The sequence below is a fragment of the Lissotriton helveticus genome, chromosome 7 (genome assembly GCF_964261635.1).
Source record: "Lissotriton helveticus chromosome 7, aLisHel1.1, whole genome shotgun sequence".
NCBI classification, from domain to species: domain Eukaryota; kingdom Metazoa; phylum Chordata; class Amphibia; order Caudata; family Salamandridae; genus Lissotriton; species Lissotriton helveticus.
Window position 1 is genome coordinate 1,174,126,352 of NC_136068.1, and position 27,568 is coordinate 1,174,153,919.

At 43.7% G+C, this 27,568-nt stretch overlaps 1 protein-coding gene across 2 annotated transcripts in view; it reads left to right on the top strand.

Moving 5' to 3' along the window:
• Window positions 1-27,568, top strand: part of PRKCA (protein kinase C alpha) — a 1,411,833-nt gene that overhangs the window by 1,220,475 nt on the left and 163,790 nt on the right. For both annotated transcript variants that reach the window (XM_078654315.1, XM_078654314.1), the window contains one exon: window positions 6,450-6,588. In XM_078654315.1, the coding sequence (XP_078510441.1) occupies window positions 6,450-6,588 (139 nt within the window). The remainder of the gene's footprint in view (window positions 1-6,449; window positions 6,589-27,568) is intronic.

Genomic DNA, 27,568 nt, shown 5'->3' on the forward strand with positions numbered 1-27,568 from the left:
TCAGGTCCACGAAGACCATGTACAGTCGTCCTCCCTCTAACGTTACCGTCTTCCAATATAGGAGAAGGAGGCGGAAGATTTGGTCCATGGTCGACGTGTTCTTTCTGAAGCCAGCCTGGAGGGGGCTCATGATGTCATTGTCCTCCACCCAGTCTAGGAGATGGTTAAGGATAAGGCGCGCAAAGAGCTTTTGGGGTACATCTATTAGGCTAATAGGCCTGTAGTTGGCGGGGAGCAGAGTAGATCCCTTCTTGTGGATTGGGACAATCTCTGCCCCCAGCCAGGACCCGGGGATCGCCATACCTCCTAGAATGGCATTGAAAAGGATGAGAAGGTATGGACCCCAGATGTCCGGGTGATGCCTGAAAAGATCCCCGGGTAACCTATCCAGACCTGGCGCCTTCCCCAACGATAAATGCTCCAGGGCCGCCTCCACTTCCCCCAGGGATAGTTCCATGCCAACAACCTGGGAGTCCAGGGGCGCTAACAGGGCTGTATCAGGGCATGAATTAATGTCTTGGTAAAGTACCCCAAAGTGGGCCTCCCAAACCATGGGGGCAATGTTGGGTTCAATTGCTTTTTTAAGTTCCCCTATCCCATTATTTACAAGGGCCCAAAATTTCCGGGAGTCCCTAACTTTTAGGGCATCGTGAAGGTCCTGCCAGTGGTTCCAGTCCCACTCGGTCCTGGCGATCGCCATCACTGATTTATAATGCTTCCTAAGGTCACGTACCTTGGCCTTATTTGACCCCTCTTTTATTGCAGCAATGAGCTCAGATTTTGCTGCCCTACAAGAGGAGGTATACCAGGTGGGAACATGGGTCTTTTTCTTTCGGGTTGGCACCACCGGGTGAAATACCTCAGCCAAATCCCTCACTAAGTCCTGGTGTATATTACCCAGTTTCTCATAATATTCTTGGGTTCTTGGTTCATTCAGAAGTACGTCCACCTCCATAAACCTTGGGAGTGCCAACTCATATAGCTTATTAATGGCCTCCTCTGAACTCACTAGCTTTCCCCACTTAACCCGGCGCCTATTTGTTGAGAGGATCAGTTCCCCCGTGGCTTCCCCTCGACTTACTGAGGATGTGCCCGGTGAAGGCAAAGGGCACTGGATGTTTAAACAAAGGGCATTATGGTCACTATCTGACCTATTTATTACCCTAAAGTCGAGGACTTTTGGCCAGAGTGTAATGTCCAGCATGATATAGTCTAGCCTCGACTCATGGCCCCTTCTATTGAAAGTACACACTGAGGGGGTATCGGAGGGAGTACGACCATTACAGGCCCTCAGTGCGTAGTTCAGGGTAAGGGACATGAGTTGTGTTGCTAGGGGGGACCAGGCTTTGGGGTGAGGGGAAGACGAGGGTGGGACCCCCCAGTAGTCATCCTCGGCCGTAAGGGCACCATCCAGTAGGCCTTCCAGGGGTTCAAAGTGGCAATTGAAGTCTCCTCCAAGCACCACCTTGAAATCTCCCGGAAGTTGACCCAAAAAGGAGGACAGATCGTTTAGGGTCGGTGATTCATTTGGCGTGGCAACTGGTCGCGAGTAGACATTGACAATAGCCCACGGTGGTTTGCCAGGCCATGTGAGCCGAACGCACTGAATGTCCTGCGAGAACGTATGTACCTGTTCCGCCTGGCACCCAGTGTGACTCGCAATCCAGATTGCCAAGCCACCTGATGGCCTCCCCCTCCCACTCCATTTGGCAGGAATTTCAAATATTTCAAACCCTCTCCTAGTTTGGGTGTCCCTCGCCCATGTTTCCTGAAAAAGGAGGATGTCACTGCCACCTACTAGGTGATCCCACTCCGGTGTGCCTTCCTTATTTGCAATTCCTGCCACATTCCAGGAGAGAATTCTCAACCCCGGCTCTAGTGGTAGAATACCTTGACCACCAGTAGGAGTTTGCTCAATGACTATGGATGGGTAAGTGTCTGGCGAAACAATATCGCAAACCGCGATGGCGGGTGGCCCAACCGTCTCCGCCATCCCAGGTTGCAAGATATGGTCAGACCCGGTGTTAGGTGGAGGTCCCTGTTGACCCAGACTATCATCCGTGATATCCGTTCGATCTTTAACGGTCTCCTGCGGACCGTGTTCAGTTACAGGGGCTGTACTCAATCCCACCTGACTTTGCACCTCAACCACCATCTTCCCAGAATCAAGAGAAATCTCCCCGGTTTGTGGTCAGTCGACCTGATCCAAACAGGAAAATCTATTATGATGTATACAATTGGCCTGGGCAGGTGGTGCGTAATGCCTTGGTCTATAACGTGAGCCATCTACAGCAAAGCCTACTCTGGTCCACCCCTTCTCCCTCCCTACCACCGTGTTGCTAGCCATTGGATAGAAGTGTGAAAGGGGTACTAGATCAATGTTAGACTTGTCAGGCCTTACAAGCCAATTGCAGATGTAGTTGGCGACGTGTGGGCTTTTGAAACTTATAATGATACAATCCCCTACCCTATTCTTTGGAGTAGGGCCAACCCATGGGATCCTCCTAACCATCAAAACCTCGCCTTTCAGGTTTGGGGGCAACGGCCTATTAATACTAAGCCAGCTTATAACCTTGTTGCGTAGAGAGTCTTGGGGCTCCCTTATATCACCAGTTAACTCAGGTACTCCCACCATAATTGCCGTGTATGGAACTGCTTCTGGGGGCAGATTAACCACCCTGCGTCTAACAGGCGGGGGAGTGATACCACCAGTGGGACCATTGGTGGAACTCACTACCCCCCCCAATTGTGGCGCAGGAAGTGGCTTAGATCTCCTGGGGGCCGGGACAGGGGGCCTAGACGCTAAAGGTAGCAAGGGGCGCGTCTGGGAAGCAGACGCACCATTTGTGCTCAGCGGTACCCTATTAGAGACATGGGACAATGCAGAAGTCACTGGTCTATTCCCAGATGGATCCCGGGGAGCTACAGGAACATTTGTAGCTGACCCAGGGCTTTCCCTTATGTGGCTGATTTCCAAGGCCTGGAGTCTACTCTCTATGGCGTCCAATTTAGCTGAGATGGGGATTAACAGATTCTTAATAATAGCTGCGAGTGAATTGATTATTGTGTCAGTATTATTAGAGGTTGCCCCACCAAAGATAAATGGGCCCGAGGGCAATAGTAGGGACGCAGGAACTGGAGAGCCCATGTAATCCGAACTAGACCCTGATAAGATGAGCTCAGGGGAGACCGAAATATCTGTACTATCATCATGGGTTGATTCAGCTATATCCACTTTGGCCCTTTTTGCCTTCTTAGTTTCCCTGGACCTTTTCCTTTTTGGAGGTTGTTCTACTCCGCTGCCTGCAGGCTCTGTAAGCAGGACAGCCTGTCCCGCTTCATGCGAGTCTAATCCCATATTATCCGGAATGGCAGAATGGTCAGAGATCCCAGATGGCCGGGAAGAGTTCCTATCCCTCTGCGTTAGAGGAGTTCTTAACTGCTGAAGGACCGACTCGATAGTCTGATCGATACTGTCCAATAGTGACATATGGGTGGCGTCCAAAGGAATGGGTGTACTAGCATCCGTTGAAAAAGTTTCCCCATGGTCCAGAAACACACTTTCGGGACCCAACTCGAGGTGGGTTTCTGTGACTGAGTGGCATTTGCTAGTTTGAGTACTCGCCTTTGGGGAAAAAATTTCGAGAGTACTTAAACCTTGTTGGGCAGACTTACTCCGTGTAGATCTAGTCGCCATTTTGGAGTAAGTGGAAAGGGGCTGCAGAGCGGGAAGCGTCAGAGGGATGGCCCGGTCCGGTCTCTGCCGGCCTCTAACGGCCTAGAACGGCCCGCTCTTTGCCCGGTCTTCGCCCCGGGGATCGCCCCGCGCGCGTCCCGCGATACGCGAACCCAAGTGCTCCTAAGTACAGCAGGGGGGCGTGGCACTGGGAGGGGGCGTGGCGCGGCGGGAAGAGGAACCAGCTGGCGGTGTTGTAAAGAATGCTGGACCTCGCAGTCCCGCTCGCCGCGCCTCTCACCTCCACTGCGGCCGGGTTGGCTCCCAGCTACACCAGTAGCGAGCTTGGCTTCACAAGGAACAGAGTTTGTATCTCGAGCGGCACACATTAATACAAATACACTCTTCTCAGAATATAACATATGCTCAAAAGCATCATGTTTCTTTTTTTATGTTGTGCAAGATCTTGCAATCCTACAAACCACTCATCGCTTAGCCCTGAGGAGAGCTTTGGTTAGGGCCCTGCTCTCCCAAAGCTGTTAGAAAACTAGGCTGCCAGGTGGATCCTCAAATTGAAGTTATGACTGAATTGCATCAGCCCTACAGCTCCTTGTTAGACTTGTGCCAGAAGTCACTTAGCAGACGAGTTCATCAGAAGCAGTGTTTGTTTTCAATATTGATCGTGATTGGTCGTTCATTTGTAGCTCAAGTATCTCAAGTTATCAATCATGTATTCACATAAATATGTGTAGTTAGGAAAACTGTATTGTCTGTTCTTGAGCCTTCTTGTATCATGAAAGAGTAGTGATCTACATAGGGTCCAGGAGGTCATTATTTCCCGCAGTTGGAGTCTGCGGGACAGGGGTCTGGAGGAGAGTAAGGATCCCAGGCATCCTGTGCTGAGAGGCAGGGCCCTATCAACGCGTCCCCAGTCAGCCTTTCATCATCCCACTGCCTTGATGATCGCCAGGATATATATGTTTATGGGTTTCTGCCCTCTCGGCATCCTTACAGATCCTTCTTTACACTACTATTGCAGGCATGATGATTTGATAGACTTGATCCAAGGAATGTCTGTCCAACCGAGAAGCCTTCATCTCCGTAAACCTCAATACTTTAAGTATTAATAAAAAAGATTTTTTTTAAAAATGGACTCAAAGTTCATCTCATGTCTTTGTTACCTATTTTAGACCAGAGACAGGCATTCATGCCTTTAACTATACTTTGATGCTGAACTGGTAGCATATTTTATGCTAATTTTTTACACAGTAACATTGGTTACCAAATGAATCAACCATGTAATCAGAAAAAAACGAGCCCAACAAATTTGTTGCTCGTAATGAGGCATGTCTGCAGGCTGATTCAGGAAGATGTTTGTTTTACTCAGCCTAACGTTGGAGTAATTGTATCTTAGTCACAGATGTGACACAGATTACATTGTCTATCGCCTCAAGCAAGCCTTATAATTCATTGTGAAGCTAAAAAGAATGTTTTACTTATTTTTGTCTAAAATGTAAATTTGTAGTGTGTAAACTGATTTGCACTTAGTTAAAATTGTATTTAAAATGTAAATGTTGATAGACCTGAGGTATAAAGATCATTGACTCGTGTCTACCTAAACATTTCTAAGGCACATATTAGCAGTCTGTTTTACTCAATATGCACTTATGAGTTTGGCATATTTACCTCTGCCAGCCATAATGGGGTCCATACATTGATCTGCTGCCCAGCTGGTGGATCAAAGTCCCATGAAACAATAGACCCTCCCTTGAGAAATGTATTCTGCGAGACGAAGGGGCGGAGAGGGGGTGATGTCTTCATATGCTGATTAGTAGCTTTTTACTCTCAAGCGGTATGATAGGGAAGGACGTTTGAGAGCTTGTAGCAGATGTACTGGGAGAAACATGTTCTATTTCCCATGATTTGAGGAATGTGAGGTACTGAGCATCTTGACCTAATCAAGGCTTTGCCTCCAGTTAGTACTGTAGCCACCTCCGCTTAGCCACACATAAAAGTCGTATAATACTCTGTACATCTGCATAGGTATGTATACATGTTTATATGTGTGCTTGCTCCTTCTGCCTGCCCCCTCTCTCTTTCCCCACATTCCCTTCCTCTCTTTTCTTGCTTCCTGTCCCCTCTACCTCCCTTCCTCTTTTCTCCCTTCACCCATCCCTCTTCTCATTGTCCTGCTATCCCCCTCGTTTGTTGCATTTCTGATTCAGTGTATGACTTTCAAGTTACAGTTGTTATAGAGATAGTTAGTTAGACAGACAGGTAGATAGTTAGGTAGTTAGATAGGTTGATAGAAAGGTAGATGTGATTTTACGTGTTTTTGTTGATTTTAGGAGCAATAAACTCAGTTCAATATTGGAGATCCTGCCCTTTAAAATCCCTTCATTAGACCTCCTCCTCTTGTTTTGTGGTAGCCTGCCACCGGGGGAGCTCTTGAAAATATCTGAGGTATGACGAGGCGCAGTGTGCATATTCACTATATCTCTGAATAGTCCAATTTAGACCCTTCCACTACCGATGTGCCTATTAAGTTCTTTAAAAAAAATGCAAACTTCGTTTAATAGAAGTGAGTCATTCAGACGAGAAGTCACAACTATTTCATCTAACGTGTGTTGTCTAGAAATTGAGTGCTAGGATACCGAGAGCAGTTTCACCTTTATATTAAATTAAAAGAACTGATAATCTATTCTTGTGCAACATTTGAACCAACCTCAATATCTGCTTTGACTAACTACAGCTACAATGTGCTTCTTCCCAGAGATCTAAAGTTGGACAATGTAATGCTGGACGCAGAAGGACACATTAAAATTGCTGATTTTGGAATGTGCAAAGAACATATGTCTGATGGGGTAACGACGAGAACTTTCTGTGGAACGCCGGACTACATTGCACCGGAGGTAAATCTGCTTTTAATGAAGTTTGTTTTAGGTTATTCTGGGCTCTTTTCATTGATCTAACTTATGGGAAAGTTTTGATGGAAGTCGAGTCCTTTAGATGTTTACAATAGTGAATGTCATTGTGTATCATGTCAAAACAAGCTGTTTTCCTGAAAAAGATATACAAGATATAATTTAAAAAATTTGTTATTTTATTTATTTATTTGAAAGTTTTATAGAGAGCGAACAAGATCCTTACGGATATCAGAGCGCTTTACAAACAGAGTTTGAATATGCATAACATGAGTAATAATTAAACAAAACATTTGAGAAAAGGTGTAAATGGTTACAAAATAAAGAAAAACAATGTAAGGTGGCAAGGATGCAAGGCAGTGAATATACATAAAAAACAACAAAAAAACAAAAAACAAACAAAAAAAAACAATATAAATAATGTCAGGAGAAGTACTGAGTGACCATATTACAATAGTCAAAGTTCAGGTAAATTTGGCTAAGAGGAGAGCTTTTACTTCTTTTTTGAAGGATGCCGTGGATGAGATAAGTCTGAGTTCTGGAGGGAGGGCATTCCATATCCTGGGCGCCATTCCTGAGAAGGAGCGTTTATACGTTTTTTTCTTGTGGAATGTCCTAGGTTTCAAGAGAAGATTGACTGCGCTTCTTGTCGCTCTTGATCCACCAGAGATTGTCAGTTTCTGCGCGAGATAACTGGGGGAATTGGGGTGTAAAGCTTTGTGGGTCATACAGGCGATTTTCAGATGTATTCTGGCTTCGTAGGGCAGCCAGTTTAAAGCTTTTAGATCGGGAGTGATGTGTGACCTTTTCTTAGAGCCTGTGATAAGTCTGGCTGCAGCATTAATAGAGGCCTTTAATGGTGCGATTGTTGATAGAGGGAGACCACAGAGGGCAGCACTTCCATATTCCACTTGTGGGATGACCAAGGCTTGGACTGCAGTTTTGAAGTCCTTGGGAGGGAGAAAAGGTTTCAATTTAGTTCTTTGTAAACTCAATACTTAAAGAGTTGCTCGAATGTTGTAGTGTATGTTTGACACCAACAACATTCTCTCCACTGTGAAATAATGACAGTTGTGTTGCAAACAAAGTTAACATTCATAGCATTTTCAATCCAACAAAGGTTTTCTGCTAAGGTCTAGTTTGGATGAAACAATTTGAAACTTCACCATTTAATCAAGCTTTTCCAAAATCTCTTAATTCATATTTCTTAGCTATATGATATGGAGAAGTATGACATAAATATCTTGGGATAAAGGCGACTTGGTCAATGTTCGGTCACATAAGTCATTGACACCTGAGTCTTTAAGCACCTCTGGCACTTTTCTAAACTATCCCCTTTGGAAGTAATATCAGATTCTGGAGGGCCAGAATGGAAACCAAAAGAGCTCTGTCAATAATATTGAAAATATTCAAAGTTGCTGCTGCTCCCTCCAACCTTGTTCTTTTTGGTCTCTTTCTTCATATTCTCTCTCTCTTGGTCATTCTTTCTGCCCCCAGGGTGTCTACTGCCTTAATCCCTGACATGACCGCCGAGACAGAGGTAGCGGATGACTTAATGTGTTTTACGATACACAGGCATGTCATGGTTTGAGGTACTTAGTTTTTATCTTTCACTGTTCTTAGAATCCCTTCCCCCATCGTTTTCTCTTGGAGTGTAATTTTGATAATATTTGGGTTTATTGGTTCTCTATTGCTCAAGTAAAACCACTCGAATTCCATTTTTGACTGACCTCTACCAGGATATACACGTATGCTGATTTCAACATACTCACAAGTAATATAATTTTAACATTTGTACCGTGTGAATTATGCGCACAGAGGGCGCATGCACCATACATATTAATTATTGTGAACCTACTACAAAGAGAACTTGGTGACGGGGTACGTATCTCCACAATCTGAAACAATGAACTTGATTATATGTATACCACATGTTATTCTTTTGTGTGTCAAAATACACTTTATTGGATTTTTGTTATTCTATCCCCAAAGACGTTCATGGCAGATGGGCCTTACGAAACAAGTGCTGGTTAGTGATGATTCCAATTACGAGAAAATGAAGAACAAATGTTTTATGAGATTCAACGAGTATTCCTGTTTAGTGCAGAAAGTGATTCTTGAATCAGCAAGTTTTGGGTTGACAGAAATAAGCAAGATAAGAGAAAAATAGGCAAATACTTACTGTGTTGATGTAGCAGATAGTAACGAGGGGTTCTTGCTAACATTTGCAAAGGATCTATTAACTGAGCCTCATGCCAGAATGTGTACTGCATTTGCTTTAGTCTTTCACTCACTTTGATGAACTAAACAGAAACAAACAATCTATATTTGGTCTGCGTTTGGCAAGGGATGTACTTCAACTGCCTTCCTGTGCCAGTGAGGGCTACACTTTGCCCTGGCAATAGTCTAATCTAACGAGAAAAAAACAATAAATGAAAAAAATACATATTATACACACTATTGGGCTTTTGATCTGCCCTCTTCATCCATTGGTCTGTTCAACTGTCTTTAACCTGTTGCTTCCGCCAACCATAGCAAAGGTATGTGTCACTTAAACCATTGACTCTTACACAGTGAGTGATGGAATTTCGCCTGATGGCCAGTACTAGTGCTGATGGGCCAATACTTTACTTTGTCATTGCTTTTTCTTTCCATTCTTTTCTTTATATCTTTATTTGTTTTTAATATGCAAGGCGAAAATGCATGCATCATAACCATAACAATGGTCGCATACAGGACAGGCATAAGAAACATAAATGTAGCAGCCTCAATGATATCACCCGAAGAACCGAACACATACAGGCAGTACAGAACTCGCACCCAGTGGCACAGTGATACGAATGCACTACTTTCATTATTCTGTTGCCACACTTCAGTGGTACGCTTGGGGATATGTGGCTATTCCAGTTCTCCCCTGGCAAGTGGTTGGGAGGCATCAACCAAGGAATACGGGCCACAATAATGCAACCAGCTACCCCATAACCTCTGAAACTTGCGTGGGCACCCCCTACATTTATATGTGACTCTTTCCTCGGCCATATACAAGTACATTCCCCTTCTCCATCCTTGGAGAATGGCGGCTTCTGCTGCTCCCCAGGGTCTGGCCAGATCGCGTTTCACCTCCGCTAGGCCAAGTGCACTAAAGAGTAGCTTGGGTCTAGACAAGTCTACATTGCTGGGGATGCCCAGGAGTACAAACATTGGGGTTTGCCGGGATATGTACCCCCTGTACCTCACTTTGCTCTTCAGGTATTGCATGCCAATATAGTTGCATTACCAAACATCCCCACAGTGTATGTAGAAAATCTCCCACAACAGTCCTGCAGTGAAGACAGTCCGGGCTATCAGCCTGTCCCATTTTATGCAGTCGCGCCCTGTCATGGTATGTTTGATGTAAAATCTTAAATTGTATGAGATGCAAACAAGCTTTGATGGCTACTTCCCTAGGGTGTTTTAGGGCCGCTTCCCAATCTGCCTTTTCCATAGTACCCACCTGAGTCTCACACTTTTCCTGGAGTTTACCCAATTTGTCAGGCATATTGTTATTAAGCGTCTTATATGTGAGAGATATTGCTTTTGTCGTTAATTTCTTGTTACAGTCTCCCTTCAAGTGTGAAAATTCCCTTCATCTTTCCATTATTTATCCTTTTTAGGTTACGCATAAGCATACGACCTCTTGAATACTTTAATTTACTTCTCTGTGGGCTTAAAGCCATCCCCCTGCTATTAATTTGTTTGTTTGAGTTTCCTTTAAAAACTCTTGCTTGCTAATGGTGGGTCCAGCCTCTTTGTCCCTCCCTATTCTCTTTGTTCCGCCCAGGGAGCAGAGACTAAGTACTGGATCATTACGCTTGGTTGTGTTTATCTGTTGGTGGGGGGACTCTTATATCTCTTTTTTTCCTGCCCTGCTCATGTTACACTGTGGGTGCTTCCGGGATGTAGCTACTTGCATATTATTACAGCATTCATCCCTTCCACCTCTTCCCATTCTGGAAAAGGTCAGCTGTTATGCTTCATCGGAGCTGCTGAGACTAATGACACGTAATGCAAAGTTGCCTCCCAGGAGCTATAAATCATTATCACAGGGTAACCGCAGGCAGCGTGCAAGTGTTTCCTTTAATTTTCTCCAAGCGCTACCGGACATCATTCCCCTGTAAGCACCATCCCCTAGTTTATTATTGCCTATAATATTTCACCCTAGCAGGCAAACAGACCCACTTTGTTCTAAAAAAATAAAATAATAAAACGCATGTGGATGCACTAGATGTTTATATACCATCAATGCGCGCACTGTGTGCGTCAGCCGGACAGTGCACGCACTGCGCACACGCTGTACCTGTACTCCTAGGTGCAGGCAGCAGTACACACTGAGGTACAATTTATGAATACAAGGGGCAAATGCTTGTTTATTTTAAGTCCTACATATGTTATTAAACGGTGCCTTCAAATTTGAAAATGTAAAGCCAATAGTGACTTTTCTTTGCACAAGAATAATATTATTTTCCAATGAAAACCATAAACAGTAAAAAAAAAATCTATACATCTGTTGAGTACACCCGCTTGTTAGGAACCAGCTGTACGGTTCCATTAAAAGTATACACAATGGTTAATTTATTTGTATTTGATATTTTGATTGGAAGCATTCCACTTGCAAGTTTAAGTGGTCACATGTTTTCTTTAATTTTTGTTTTGGGCATATTCTTGGAATTAAGACATTTTTAGAAATGAGCAGCTTACCAAGTCTAGACCTATTGGCTCTGTCAAAGCATTTTTCTGCTTGGAGATGCATCTAACGCGGAAGTTACACTCGACTAGTGTATTTTTGGCATTGAATGGGTCGAGTGCTCCTGATTAAGTAACACCTTTTCTTGTGTCTCTTCTTTATGTAAAATATGAATTTGAATAGCAAAAAGGGCTTGAGAAGCAGACTGCCAAGTGTTAACTTTCAATTCTAAAAGACGATAAAAGGAGCAGATGTTACATTAAAAAAAAAAGAATCAAATAAGTGGGTGATTCTATGATGATTTATTGTCGCAATTCTGAGCCCAAAAGCTGTCGGGTGCAATAAGAACTGTTGGGTGGAACTTCCCCTTTAAACAGTACCTGAAAGGTGCCTCCAATGATTGTGTTGACTCCAGCAATGATACCCTCGGTCTTGGTATTCCAGATGGGACAATGAGCTTGCTGCATTCAGGAAGAAAAGTTCAAAGCTCATCATATAAAATAGTTTAAGATTGCCTCTTATCCTCTTTCTAGCTTTTCTGTGCTATATGTGATAGAAACATTTCTTCTTATTAAGTGTATTTGTCTTCTGCATGTTATTGTTGAGATATTTAATTCATTGCATTTGGGTCAAAGTTTTACTTTTGCTGTAAGAAGATGATGCATCTTTCGCTGGAGCTGGGCCTTCGAACAGCTGGTGTTGATTTAAGTGCATTTAAGTTTAAGTACAGAAAACAGAATCATTAATAAATCATATCTTATTTCTTTCTTGATTGGAGATGAAACTTGGCAAACATATTGCTTGCATCCTCTAAAGACTGCGCGTGCAGAGCCAATTCTTAGCTTCCTGGAAACTCCCATCCGTGGCTCTTAATAATTCACTGCTGCCTGTGGGGGGCGAGGTGGGGGCATGAACTGGAACATATCAATATTTGAGTGGACCCTGAAATGAGTCAATGCAGCCTTGTTTTTTCGTCATGAGATCTCAATGTGGGGATCTGGAGATTAAGGGTATTTAAATAATGCCTGTCCTCTGAAGGGTACTGGAGGTATTGTCCATCCTACGCCGGCTTAATATCGTATGCGGAATTAGTTATGTTGCAAGTATATTTCCAATAGAAAATGTCTGATCTTTTTACCAATATCTGCAGAAGGGACAGTAATAAATCTTTATATGTTAGGCTCACGGCCATTAACTGTGTCCACTATCAGGGTCGGATTGGGATTGAAAATCGGCCCGGGCACACACAAAAAAAATCGGCCCCCATTTGCATAATGCCTTTCCTCAAATCACTGCTTCAGTGTAATTGTAATGAAGAATGAAAGCAGGAATTGTAGATAAGTATTCTTTAATAACTCGAAGAGCTCAATGGTATGTCATCCAGTAAGTTCAGCATCTCATGAACAACTGTCCTTTACAAATGATGCACATGAATGATGACACATACATTCTACATTCTAACAATGACCTAAGCAGGCACATGCACAAGGAATGAATATAATTATATTTAAGAAATGCAAACACAACACATCCCCCTTTTCCTAACAACAGAACAAAATAATAAAAAGAGCAAAAAGAAAAAATTAAAACACTATACTATATATAAGAACATTTTAATGATACTTCCACTTGTTTTCATAATCATTACAAGAACTTGTAATTGATAGATTTTACCTACTTTACCTATTACTAATAATATAAACTTTTAGCCAAGAAGGCACCACCCTCTTCCTTGAGGAATGACGACACAAAACAGAATCCTCTCCCTCAGATACAGATACCTCATCTTGTGGAACAGTAATTAAACCCTCAGGAACACTACCAGATGAAGAACCCTCAGAAACACTATCAGATGAAACTCCATTTCCACTACCTGAAGGAACTACATTCCCCAAATCACTACCATCAGAAGGAAAAATAACTTCCCTTGGATTAGCTTGCAAATCATTTTCCTTAGATAAGGATCCTTCCACATCCAAATCCTCTGGTTTCCAATTAGTGTTAGAACTCCTAGGTTTACACTTTGCAATCCTATTCAGATTCCATACCTTCCCATTATTAAGCTTCACTGAATTCTTCAAAATTTCAACCACCTGAAAAGGCTCTGAGAACTGGAATCACCTTTTAGGACCTTAACAGGCTTCTTAACTCGGATCCAATCTCCAACCTCAATTTGAACCTCTTTTGAACCATGCTTCAAATCATGATACATTTTGCTTCTCTCATGTACCTTTTCCATGCGTGCTTTAACCAACTCTCTAGACCAAGGTTTCACATTATTTGAAAATAACCAAGCAGGAATAGGTTTAGAACGAGGATTCCTACCTTTCATAAGCACGAATGGAGAAATACCTGTGGAATCATTACTAGTAATCCGGTAATTCCAAACCACCTTTCCAATTTGTGTAGGCCAATCTAAATTACTACTAAATGACAACTGAATAGTATTCTTCAAAACCCTATTAAATCTTTCAACAACACCATTTCCACTAGGATTATAAAGCGATGTTGTTCTATGGGTAATACCCAACTTTTTAAAATACGCCTTAGCCCTCAATGATAAAAACTGAACTTCATTATCCGTTAGGATGCAAGAAGGAATTCCTTCAGCTAAAAAAGTCTCATCCAGAAAAGAAAGAACTGAATCTGTGTCTGCCCTCTCAACCACTTTAACAAGAGGCCATTTAGAGAAAAGATCCATAAGAACAATAAAAAAATGATGAGAACCATCATGCTCCTGAATAGGACCCATAATGTCAGCTGCTACGCTTTCCCAAGGATTATCAGGAAAAGAACTCTCTAACATTGGAGGACGAAAGGTATGTAAGGTCTTATCTGAAGAAGCACAAATAACGCAATTCCTTACAACCTTCTCTGTTTGGGAATCACAACCAGGCCACCAAAATAAATTTTTAACTAATGATTTAGATCTCACAATTCCTGGATGCCCCTCATGGCAGAGTTCAATAATTCCCTCACGTAACCCTACAGGAGGAATTATTCTTTCGCCTCTTAAAAGTGTTCCTTTTTCAACAGAAAGTTCTGACCTGACCTACCAAAAAGGTCTAATAGCATCATTCAACAAATCCTTTTTAATTGGCCATCCATTAACAGTATATGAAATAATCTTTTGTAAATTACTGTCTGTGGAATACTCATTATTCCACTCCTCTGTACTGAAAGCCGAAAGACCCTCATCATGAACAAAGGCAGCATGTAACTCATTCCATTCATTATTATCACACTCTTCCAACATGACTGGAATCCTCGACAAAAAATCTGCAACTACGTTGCTTTTACCAGGAACTTAAATAATCTTGTAAATAAAGTTTTGCAACCTCATTGAAATCCTAGCCAATCTCGCAGATGCATTGATTACTCCTTCTGTTGTTAAAATTCTCACCAAGGGTTTGTGATCACTACGCTAGGTACACATTTTTCCCCAAACAAAAGATTTAAAATGTTCCAACGCCCAAGCACATGCTAAGGCTTCCCTTTCTATTATTGGGTACTTTTCTTCACAAGGGGATAACGATCTTGAAGCGTAAGCAATCACTTTATCAATACCATTCTCATCCACCTGAGCTAAAACAGCTTCAAGGCCCTTATTACTAGCATTTGTTGTAATTATACTCTCTAGAGATGGGTCAAAACTATGCAGAGCAGTGGCCTTGGCAATAGCTTCCTTTATGTTCTTGAAATCTAAATCACAAAATTTAGACCACTCAAATTTAACGTTCTTTTTCAGGAGTTGTCGAATGTAATAAGTTATATTTGCAAAATTAGGTACATACTTTGATCAAAATTCTGCCATTCCTAAAAAAGATCTAATGTCATCTTTACTCGTAGGAACAGGAGCTTCTCAAATGGAAGAAACCAAGGAAGGTTTAGGCCTTATACCTTCCTCGTCAATAATATGGCCAAGGTATGTCGCACTCTTTTGTGCAAATTTGCACTTAGAATGCTCCACCGTAAGCCTTTGCTTTCAAGAATACCCAAAACCTTTTTCAATCTTAACAAATGTTCATCTTCATCACTCCCAAAAACAAGAATGTCATCTTGGAAAAACCTGACTCCTTTTTCCTCCTTAAAAAGTTGATACATTAATCGCTTAAAAACAGCGGCCGCCGAAGCTAAGCCAAAAGGCATTTGTTTATATTGAAAGCAACCGAATGGTGTAACAAAAGATGTGAATTTCATTGATTCAGGACACAAAGAAATTTGGTGATACGCCGACGATAGGTCTATCGTCGAAAACCACCGCGCATCACCTAAACTAGACACCATTTCATTAACCACTTGGATGCTAAGGTGTTTTATGGCTTTGAATGTAATTTCCATTGAAGTCAATGGAAACTCCATGACGAGCTGGGCTCGTCATGAGCGTCGAAGGGGTTAATCTTAGGAAGTGGGAATTTGTCAACCACGATGTTGTTATTCAAGTACCTTAGATCAACACATAACCTAATTTTTCCATTGCTCCGTCTCGCCACGACAATCGGAGAAACCCATTCACTAGCTTCAATTTATGTACCTTAGGACAGGCATATCTTCTTTAATTATAATTTTGTGCTCAAAACCAATTAAGTTCCCTAAATTCTTACTGAAAACTTTTGGAAATGTATGCAAAATTTCATTAGTAACTGTAGTACTATCATCCACCACTAAGACTTGTTCATGGCTGTTTGGATCAAGAATGATGTGCAATTGCTTTTGATCGAACCACCCTAAAACTGGTGGTCCCTTCTTAGCAATGTATAACTTCCCTCTGCATTATCTACCTTTGAATTTAAACACAAACCAACGGAAACCAAGGATAGCAATAGGTTCCCCCATATAACCTTCTGGATGAATATCAGGTAACAATAATTTTTCACCAACTCGTTGAACGAAGGAAGACTTCCACATATCCTCATTGATAATCGTATAGGGCGAACCAGAATCTGCATAGATTTTAACATCCACACCACCAATGTTCATTAAACAAATAGGTTTGTTAATCATATCTTCATCACGGATCTTCAAAACTAACTTATCAGGTAAATTCATAACTAAATTATCCTCCAAATCTTTCTCAAAATCTTCATCCTCATCCATTTCATTCACAAACTTAACTTTACCTTTTTTCTGTTACATGCTTTTGTCAAATGACCTTTTAATCCACAATTAGAGCATTTCGCTTTTAAGCCAGGACATCCTTTAAAGTCTGCCAAATGCTCCAAACTATTGCACCTAAAACATTTAAGTCTGGAATTTGACGAAGTTTGCGAATGTTTAGCATAAAAGGGTCTACTTGCACCAACAGTATTTTTGGAATTATAATTAAATTTCTTTCTATCGACAGCATTCACCTTTCCAACCACTTCATTAGTGAGAGAACCATTATCTTGTTTAATTACATTCGCACACCTACCAGACATTTCTGCCTTACGTGCAATAGCTAGAATATCGTCTAATGGAGAATCTCCATTAATCCATAGTCTATCTTGTATGGAAGAATTGTACGAGTGCATAACAATTTGGTCCCTAATAAGTTCCTCTTGTAACACGCCAAATCTGCAATCCAGTGACAATTTTTTTAGGTCAGCAAGGTAACGATAAATATTCTCATCTTTGGCTTGTTTCCTTGAGAAAAACTTGTACCTGGTTACACCTTTACACACTTTAGGGGCAAAGTAAGTGTCTAAATGTAATAACGTTAAGGCATAAACATTTAAATCTCCAAGAAAAGAAGGTTTAGTCATAGTTTCGTATACCTTCAACCCCACAAGACCTAACGAGTGTAAAAGAAGTCTTTTTTTTTTTAGCATGTGACATTTTACCCTCTTCATCTAAAGCATCAATATAGTTGCAAAAATAAGGTTTCCATTCTAACCATTTGAGTGGAGGCTCAGAGCCTGAGATCCAAAATGCTTGTGGAGCACTAATATTATAATTAGGTTGAGTCATAGTGCCAATTCAATTTAACTTTAAGTTATATATAGTTTCGATAAAAATGACAATGTTAATCTTATTAATCACGAGTTAATGTAATCCAAAATGAAGGGTATAGAGAGAAAAAAAAATAATTGCTGAACAAATGACTTTAAGAATTATGGATTACATACTTCACACGAATTACCATCACTGAATATCATACCTCTGAATTACAATCACTGAATATTATATCTCTTGGACTACAATGGTGTGAGAACCATCGTTTTAAATTACGGAAAAAATAAATAAATAAACGTATTATAAATAACAATAAAAGTCAATAACGTTAAATAAAAATATCGGAATTAAATGAAAGGTGTGCAAATCACCGGAGATGATATCGCACGAAGAACGAGCGTCCTCCTCGAAGACTTCAACCTCGTCTTCCTCGAAGACTTCACCAAAATGGCCGCCAAATGCGTGCAGCGTATAACGTCACACGCAAGCGTACCCACAATGCATCTATAGTCTTCCGTAAGAGTCGACTCTTCAATGAAAGGAATAATTTCGAAGTCGAACTTGGAGGTCATTATCTTCGAATTGTGGTGCGTGCTGGTGCGTGCTGGTAACGGGGGTTTAAACGGTGTGACAGCAATTGGTTTTTTTTAATAAAGTTTGTATCACGCTGCTAATTAATGCCAAATTTCCAATTTAGACTCCTTTAAAAATCGGCTTTTCACACACACGAACCTCCCAGCTTCCAACTCCAAAAGAAAGTTAGTCGTGAAAGCAAAACGATTCTAGCTTACCACAACCTCAGCACAAACATCCATTATTAAAGATAGCACCATGAAGTTAGTTCCAAATCACAAAACGGTGAAGGTGTTTTCAAAAGCGTTTCCAAAACTCTTCTTCAGAATTTCTTCCAGAGCATCTCATTTAAATAATCCATTGTTATTCCGTAAATTCAGCAATCCAAGTATAAAGATAATAAATCCAAGTTGCTCACGTAGGTTCTGCTCTTCGAATCTTCGAAGAGCTCAATGGTATGTCATCCAGTAAGTTCAGCATCTCAGGAACAACTGTCCTTTACAAATGATGCACATGAATGATGACACATACATTCTACATTCTAACAATGACCTAAGCAGGCACATGCACAAGGAATGAATATAATTACATTTAAGAAATGCAAACACAACAGTAATTGTATTAAAAACAAGGAGGGGTAAAAAAATGCATCCATTAGTTTACACTAGTGAAACAAATCCTGAAAACAAGTGAGGCCACTTCTACTGAGGCCCCCTGCCCCGCTCAGTATGTGCATACATTAATGGGTCAGCCAGCGAGACAAAGGGAGTGATACCTCTGCCTGTTGTTAAACCAGGGGTGGGGGACCAGCGGTGCTGGTGGCGGGGATTGGTAATGAGCGCCCATCTGCCTGCAGAAAGGCCACTCAGCCACCCACTGGGCCGCTTGCTGTATTCCGAAAATAGAGACACTGCCCAAATAGGCCTCGGACTGCTCAAAAAAGCAGCCCACAGCAGGAACTCAGACACCGGCCCCTCGGGCATTGCCCAAACGCCCGCGTTACCAATCCGAGGCTGTCCACTATAGGCAATTGGGATGTTATAGGTAATGAATGTGCAACGCAAGTGCTTGCACTACTGGCGGACCCAGGGCTTCTGTCTGCAGTGCTCTGAGGGTCACTAACATCTGTGCAAACACAAGGAGATGATGAACGGAGCGCTGAAACTTTTCAGACACTCCCCCCCCACCCCCGCTCCCCCCCGGTCACAGATATGGGTTGAATCCATCATAGTTCTTTAGCTCACTTCACCACCCAGTTCAGACACCGCTATATGCAAATCAGTCTTGACCGTGTGGCTCATGGGAACAGTCCAGCCCGAACTGGCAAGCCATGTCTTCCCTGGATCAGAAACAAGCATGCTGGGACCGGTATCGGGCTAACAGCCCTCATCAGCTAGGCTAGCTTGAATCCAGTGGCAAAGTGAGCAAGGGACCCACGTCTGGGCATACCCTGCCAACTTAGGGTGAACAAAGCCAACACAAGGAGATGATGGACGGAGCGCTGAAACTTTTCAGACACTCACCCCCAGTCACAGATCTGGGTTGAATCCATCATCAGTATTTAGCTCACTTCGCCACCCCAGTTCATACACAGCTATATGCAAATCAGTCTTGAACCTGTGCCTCATGGGAACAGTCAAGCCCGAACTAACATCTATGCACACACTTAGAGAAAGTCAGTGTATGCAGCTGCGTGCCATCCACTTCCATTTGTTATCACGGTTGGTAAGTTAGGCCTAGAGTCATCCACAAGGCCACCAGATTGCCACGAGCATCCTACACGACTCTGCTGCTCATCCTAGTGCCAGCAACATCAGCACATACTGATGGTTTCCAGCTAAAAGCTCAGTTCGCCAACCTCTGTACAGTAAAAAGGAGTCTGAAAGATCTTCTATACACTCATAGCGAACGCAGGCCATGAGAATAGTAGATCAGATTGCCAGCTCGGCTCACAGAACTGGCAGCTGAATGCATGCCAAGCAATGAGCTCTGGTGACTTGAGTAAGCAACAGCATCATGTTAAAAAGTGGAAAAGAGGTAGTGAAGTGAATAGGCGCATACTGTAATTCATTCTGGAATGTCGTTGAACGCTGAGGGCCTGATTCACCTATGTTTGACGAGCTGCAGACCTCCAAACGCGCATGCCGGAAACTGGAGAAGATATGGCTCCACAAACGCACTCCGGACCACCACACAGCCCACAAGGAAGCCACCCGCAGACATCACCACCTCATCAGATAAGCCAAGAGATCCTCCTTCAAAGACCGCCTGGATAACAACGCACACGACAGCAAGGAGCTCTTCAGCATCGTAAAGGAACTCTCCAACCCCAGTGCCAACACCAACGACATACCGCCCTCACAAGAACTGTGCAACTCACTAGCCATCTTCTTCCACCGCAAGATCGCTGACATCCATGACAGCTTCAACACCATGACCACCCCGACTACACCAGACCCCACCTCCCCTGTGAACACCACCAGCGCCAACCGCCTGACCTTCTGGTCCAACGTAAAAGACGACGAGACACGCAAGGTCATGAAAGCCATCCACTCAGGATATCCGTCAGACCCCTGCCCATACCACGTATTCAACAAAGCAGACGCAGCCATCGCACCCCAACTACGGAAGGTCATCAACATCTCCTTCGAAACAGCGACATTCCTGGAAAGCTGGAAACACGCCGAAATCAACGCCCTCCTCAAGAAGTCCAAGGCGGACCCCAAGGACCTCAAGAACTTCCGGCCCATCTCCCTGCTCCCGTTCCCGGCGAAGGTCATTGAGAAAATCGTCAACATGCAACTGGCCCACCACCTGGAAGACAACAACATCTTGGACCCGTCCCAGTAGGGGTTCAGACGAAACCACAGCACCGAAACAGCCCTCATCGCCGCCACAGGCGACATCAGGCGCCAACTAGACAACGGCGAAACATCAGCCCTCATCCTCCTGGACCTGTCAGCCACCTTCGACACGGTCTGCCATCGCACTCTAAAGACACGCCTCCTAGTAGCCGGAATCCAAGAGAAGGCCCTTGACTGGACCACATCCTTCCTCTCTGGCAGAACCCAGAGTGTCTGCCTCCCGCCCTTCCGATCCAAAGCCACCAACATCAGCTGCGGCGTCCCCCAGGGCTCATCCCTCAGCATGACGCTGTTCAACGTCTACATCGCCCCGCTCACACAAGTGGCCCGCCAACACGACCTCAACATCATCTCCTACGCCGACGACACCCAGCTCATCGTCTCCCTCACCAAGGACCCGCACGCCACCAAAACCAACCTCCACGAGGGAATGAAGGCCGTCGCCGACTGGATGAGCAACAGCCGTCTGAAGCTAAACTCGGACAAGACGGAGGTACTCAACCTCTGACCCACCCCCCCCAGCCTGGGACGACTCCTGGTGGCCGACCACACTGAGAACAGCACACGCACACCGACCATGCACGCAACCTAGGATTCATCCTCGACTCCTCCCTCTCCATGTCTAAACAGGTCAATGCCGTCTCCTCCTCCTGCTACAGCACCCTCCGAATGCTCCGCAGGATCTACAAGTGGATCCTGACTGAAACAAGAAGAACGGTGACACAGGCTTTCGTCAGCAGCAGACTGGACTACGGCAATGCACTCTACGCAGGAATCCCAGCCAAACACCTACGACAACTACAACGCATCTAAAACGCCCCCAGCCCAACTGATCGTCAACGTCCCCCGCTGCAGCCACATCACCCCCTACCTGAGAGTCCTACATTGGCTCCCCGTCAACAAGAGGATCACCTTCAAGCTCCTCACCCACGCACACAAAGCGCTCCACAACGCCGGACCAGCCTACCTGAACAGCAGACCCCGCTTCTACTCCCTCACCCGCCAGCTCCGCTCCAACAGCCTCGCCCTCGCCGCTGTTCCCCGCATCCAATGAACAACCTCCGGCGGCAGATCCTTCTCCTACCTCGCCGCCAAGACCTGGAACACCTTCCCTACCCACCTATGGAAGACCCAAGACCTACTCGCCTTCAGAAGACTCCTCAAGACCTGGCTCTTCGAGCAGTAGCGGCACCCCCTCCCCTCAGTGCCTTGAGACCTTCACGGGTAAGTAGCGCGCTTTACAAGTACTCTGATTGATTGATTGATTGATTGATTTATGATTTTTCTGCATGCACACAAATGCATTTTAATAGTGCAGAGCCTGCATATTTAAACATAGGCATCTACAGGCCTCTCATTATGTGTAAAGGCGTATCTTTATATGTTTGGAGCTCCCCGTCCCGACTGTGGAGTCTCCGCACTCGTAAACTTACTATTAAAATGCATTTTGTGAATACTGAAAAAGTATAAACTTACACAAACCTGCTTTGTAGGGAGACAGTAGCGGTTTAACAGTGCTGGCCGCAAATGAAAAGCAAAGCCAATAGAGAGAAATATTAAATAAGTGTATCATAAAGTGGGGGTTAGAAAAGGGATACAGCAGTTACACCTAAGGCTGGCCCACAATTGCACTAGTAGACAAATTGAAAAGAAGTCAAGATGGCCACCATAGTTCTCAAATAGCAGCAGTGATCCTCCTTATCTCAGCCTTTGAGGGAATACTTTGGGAATCAAATCAACAACATGAAGCAAGGTTTTGTTTGGAGATAGAAGATTGTGTTGGGGAAAAAAAACGTCACTGGTACCTACTGTATGAGGTGTATGCCACCTTGACCCAATGTAACATTAAGTAAAACTCAGCATAGATATTGTCAGATTATTTGTAATACTGTGTGCCATGCAGTATTTTTTGTTCTTTGACAATTACTACAAGAGCACAATGCACAGCAGCAGATTGTTTCGTAGAGTGATCTGTACAAGTGTTCACTTAACCCCTTCGACGCTCATGACGAGCTGGGCTCGTCATGCAGTAGCCTCCTGCTACGCTCATGACGAGCCCAGCTCGTCATGTAAAGTGCATCTGCTGCTTTTCCAGCACAGGGGAAAAATCCCCATAGCGTTCAAGGTGTTAAACAGTAGAAACTAGCCACCTACAAGAAGTAGTGCAGCGACTTTGACATCTCTAAAAGCCTACCCACTGTGATTGTCACATGGGCGGGGTGACTAGGCAAACCGCTGCAAAAGTGTGGCAGATAATTTACAGGCCTTTGCCTCCGCCTTACGTCTTTGTAGGTATGTGACCCGTGGTGCTTCCTTCTCGCTGTCTCTACGGTGCTGAGGCTCCTGCGATGGATCTTTATCATGTCCATATGTTGCTAATTTACTGCTGCTCTGACCACTCAGCCTCACCAAGTAGTTATCGCCTACCAATCCCATACCTCCCTCCCTGTCACAAATGTACCTGCAGACAACAAAGCAGCAGTGAAGAATCATGGCTCACAAGAAGTCTCCCAAAACTCTCCAGGGTACACTTGTGCAACTAACACATCTGTGGCTTGTTTGTAGGATTTCTAAAAATGTGCTTTCTCTATTATATAATGCAGTGGTTCTTAACCTGTGGTCCAGGGATCCTTAGGGTCTGCAAAGCCGACTCAGGGGGTCTGTGACTGCTTAGAAAATGTAGATATTAATATTAACACAGGGAGAAGAGTTGGCCTAATGGCTAGGGTGTCCAACCTCGAATCTGGGGAACTGGGTTCGAGTCTCGGCAATGATGCTGAACATCCTGTGATTCTGGGCAAATCACTTAATCTCCCTGTGCCTAACAAAAATGAATGTGTCCTCATGTAATGCAACTGGTGCTATGTAAAGTGCTCTGATACCCGATTCGGGTCAAGTTCGTGCTATATAAAACTCTGTTAAGAAAATAAAACAGATAAATAAAGTGCATATAAATAAAGATACAAAATGCATAGTTAAGAAATTTAAAACAGTCTATGAATGTGAACGAATTTGAAATTGGAAGCTAAAAATTAAGGTAGTATCTTCAGAGTGATTTAAAGGAGCAGTGCAAGTGCATTAGATGGAAAATAGTATGGACAATGTGTGGCTTCAATTTAATTTAGAAAAGATCCAACCGTTCCATTCAAATTTCGACTTTTAAAAAATATTTGTGAATTAAATAAAATATTTATTCATTTTTATATTTGTTTGATGAATGCTTGTTTCTGTATTTCGTCTGTTATGTTTTGTGATTCAAATTGTTGAAAATGCTTAGACCAGGGTCACTGGCTTCCAGTAATGACTCAGTAGCTGTCCCCGGTTTCAAATAATGATTCAGGGGGATTCCAGTAATGATTAAGTGGAGCCGACAGAAGTCAAAAGATTAAGAACCAATGATCTAAAGAGTTGAGAGTTCTCTAAACAATAAAAAAAAGGAAACTGTAAACATCACAATTTATTTTTAGACAACATAATTGGAGGCATTGGAAAATTAAATATGTGACTCATCTTGGATTACAATATTGCACTTGAGACAGACCGAGGGAGGGAGAAAGACAGAGGGAGAGGGAGACAGACGGAGAAAGAGGGAGACAGACTGAGGGAGACAGACAGAGGGAGCGAGACACAGGGAGGGAGACAGAGGGATGGAGACAGAGGGAGATAGAGGGTGGCAGACAGTGGGAGACAGAGGGAGGGAGACAGAGGGAGAAGGAGTGAGGGAGAAGGAGGGAGGGAGAGAGAGGGAGACAGACAGAGGGTGACATAGGGAGAAAGACGGGGAGACAGAGGGAGACAGGGAGACAGAGAGACAGAGGGAGACAGAGGGAGGGAGTCAGGGGGAGACAGAGGGAGGGAGACAGAGAGGAAGACAGAGAGAGGGAGACAGACAGAGAGAGGGAGACAGAGGGAGGGTCAAGATACTTCCATTCACCTATCAATATGTCCTTAATCCATCCATGGAAAGGCATTGACATTGGCGGCTTTACACATTGTGGAAAAAGGACACTATCACCCTTGATATGTTGGAACGGACAAAAACTCAATTTACTTCTGACATGAGAGACTATTTCCCAGATCTCCTCTCTTCTCACATATTTGCCAGAATAAGCTGAAGGACTGTCCATATCAGATGCTGAATAATAATCATCATTCCTCAAAGCTGAAGAATTGTGACCCCTGAAACCTGCTTGCATTGTGGCATCATAGCCTTGGATACAGCGGTCTCAATCGTATCCTGAATTTCATCCCTAGACACAAGAGGCAGGATCCCCTGTGGAGAACCATTGCTCTGCTCCACATTTGTTCTGCTGGTTGGGACTTGACCTTCCTCGTCCGAGGAAGAAGTAGAAGAGAGAACATGCTTCCTCCTAACTGACCACTTTCCCTCCATCATCACAATGAATAGAGATGTGAACTCCAACGGTCTTTGAATAAACGTATATGGTTTAGTCTGTACACCAACCACATCGCGCTATAGGCCCAATAACCAATAAGAATCACATTAAAATGCACCAATCACCAAGTAGGCAAAATAATGCTCAGAAAAGTTATAAGCTTGGGCCCACACATGGACACTCAGGAACTTGTAGGACACAAAGTCTGCTTTCCACGTGGCTGGCCACTGTACTAGTGACCCCTCACTCTGAAGCACTGCTAAATCCACCCAGGACCTCCGGATTCAGTCATTGCAAACTCTGTTACAATCCATTCAACCACGTTGAGGCCGAAAACAGGAGAAGCGACACAGCCAGCAGTCACCATCAAAGGAGCTCCGCCCCTTCCTGGCGACATTTCAATATAGGTAACAAAACATTGTTTCTTCCCCCCGACCGCTCTGGCAAGAAGGGCTATGCAGGTACCTGATCAAGACAAAAAAACGACAGGAGGTGGCACCCGGGTGAGGGGCATCTGTTTGACCCGGGTGCTTGTGATTTATGTCTGATGGAGGCAGGGAAGCCTCATTTGTTCTGAATTAAAGCGATGGAGGGACGTGGAGACTATAGGTAAACCGTTTGTTAAATTCAGACCCTAACTCTTTTTGTTTCGTGAGTGGCTGTTATTATTAGCATTAGGTGTGCATTCCCTATCACACCGTAGTATTCATACAAATACGTTTTTCCCTTGACTGTCAAAGGTGCTCAGAGATTTTACCATCTTGAGTTCAAACATACTGTGCTTCCAGCCACTGGAAATGAAAAAAATACCCATTGGGTTATTTGTGAGCAAGGCGAAAAGCATCTAAGGGAAAAACCAGAATATTCATTTCAAAGGAATAAGATGCGACAGAACCATCCCAGATGATCTTTCAAAGAGAACAATATTTTAATGTACTGACCTTTCATACATTCCCATGGGGACCCGCAGAGCCTTAGTTAAGTGTCATGTCTTTTGATGTGCCCTTATCCAGCCAGTTACCTGGATACCAGCTGAAGTTTAACTTTGCTTTTCTATCCTTATTTTATTTGTATAAAATATCCACCTCTAACTATTTCTTTCAGTTGAGTTATTGCGGATAGTTCACAGTCTTTTCTGTTCTTAAGGGCGTCTTTATGATTAATTGGTATTTTTCCCAGGTAGTAAACCTTAGTAAATTCAACCCTACTTTAGAGACTAATCATAACATACAAAAACAAGTTCATGTGGTTTTCAAAACTCTATCAAATGCTCAGACCCATGTCTACAAAGCTTCTTAATTGAATACAATCAAAATGGGACACAGAATGGTCTTCTCTTTCATTATAAAATGTTGCATACACAGATATTTTTTATTTATTCAAGAGCTTTATATAGCATTGGCAAGACCCGAAAGTATCGGAGCGCTTTGCAACAATATCAAGTCGATATCAGATAACAGTTGGATCAGATAAACAGCTGTGTCAAGAATCAAATCAGGGTTGACCGAGAATATAGAAAAACACAGAAAAGAAGCACAAAAATAACAGGGTGTAGAAGTCCTATCACGCTTGGCGATTGTTGTCCAGCTGGTTGAGATGCCAATTGAGGAGGAGGTCCTGTACTGATCTCTTGGAGCTCAAGAGGGAGGGCTTAGTCCATATATATTCTGCGATGGCGTTCCAAATTTTAGAGGCATTGCACGGGAAGGAGCGTGCCAGGATTCTTTGTTTGTGATTTTTAGGTGGAATGAAGAGCCGGGTCCAATATTTGAGAAATGCTATTTAAAAATACAGTAACCCCCACTCCAGCTCAAGCAATTTTTTTTACCTTAAACAGAACATTCTGAACATACATTTGGGGCTGAATTACATAAAGTGCTTCGGGTGCGCAAAGGGCGTTTGTGCCCGCTTTGCGTGCCCCCAGGGCACTTTGTTATTACAGAAGGGGCCGTAGACACTTGTGCTGCCCCTTCTGTAATGCCAATGGCGCTGGCACACATAAAGCACCAGCGCTATCTTCAAGGGGGCGTTTCCTCATTTGCATGGGGGTGTGCCCCATGCAAATGAAGGGATCCCTTTGCCTTTATGCATACTCCGTATGACAGATGCAGGGTGCAGAAGCAAAGAAGCCTTCAGGAACCGCACTGACAGTGTGCCGCCTCAAAGGTGACGCACTGTCAGTGCGCCTCCTGAGAGCAGCCCTCTGCAGTGGGTAAAGGTGGACCAATAGACCCCCCAGATATCCCCCTTGCAGGTGGGTGTAGTCTCTGACTGCGCCCGCCTGCAAGGGGATGTCTAATCCCCCATTAAAAGTTCAGGCGGGTTGCCGCCTGCACAGTGAAACACGTAGTGGCTTAAAAGCAGCTGATCCATATTTCACGTGAATGCGCTGCCCCTAGGGCAGCACGTGTTCGCGGTTGCCTTGGGGAAAGCACATTCACCACAGCAGCTATTTAAAGGTACGCCTGGCGCAATAA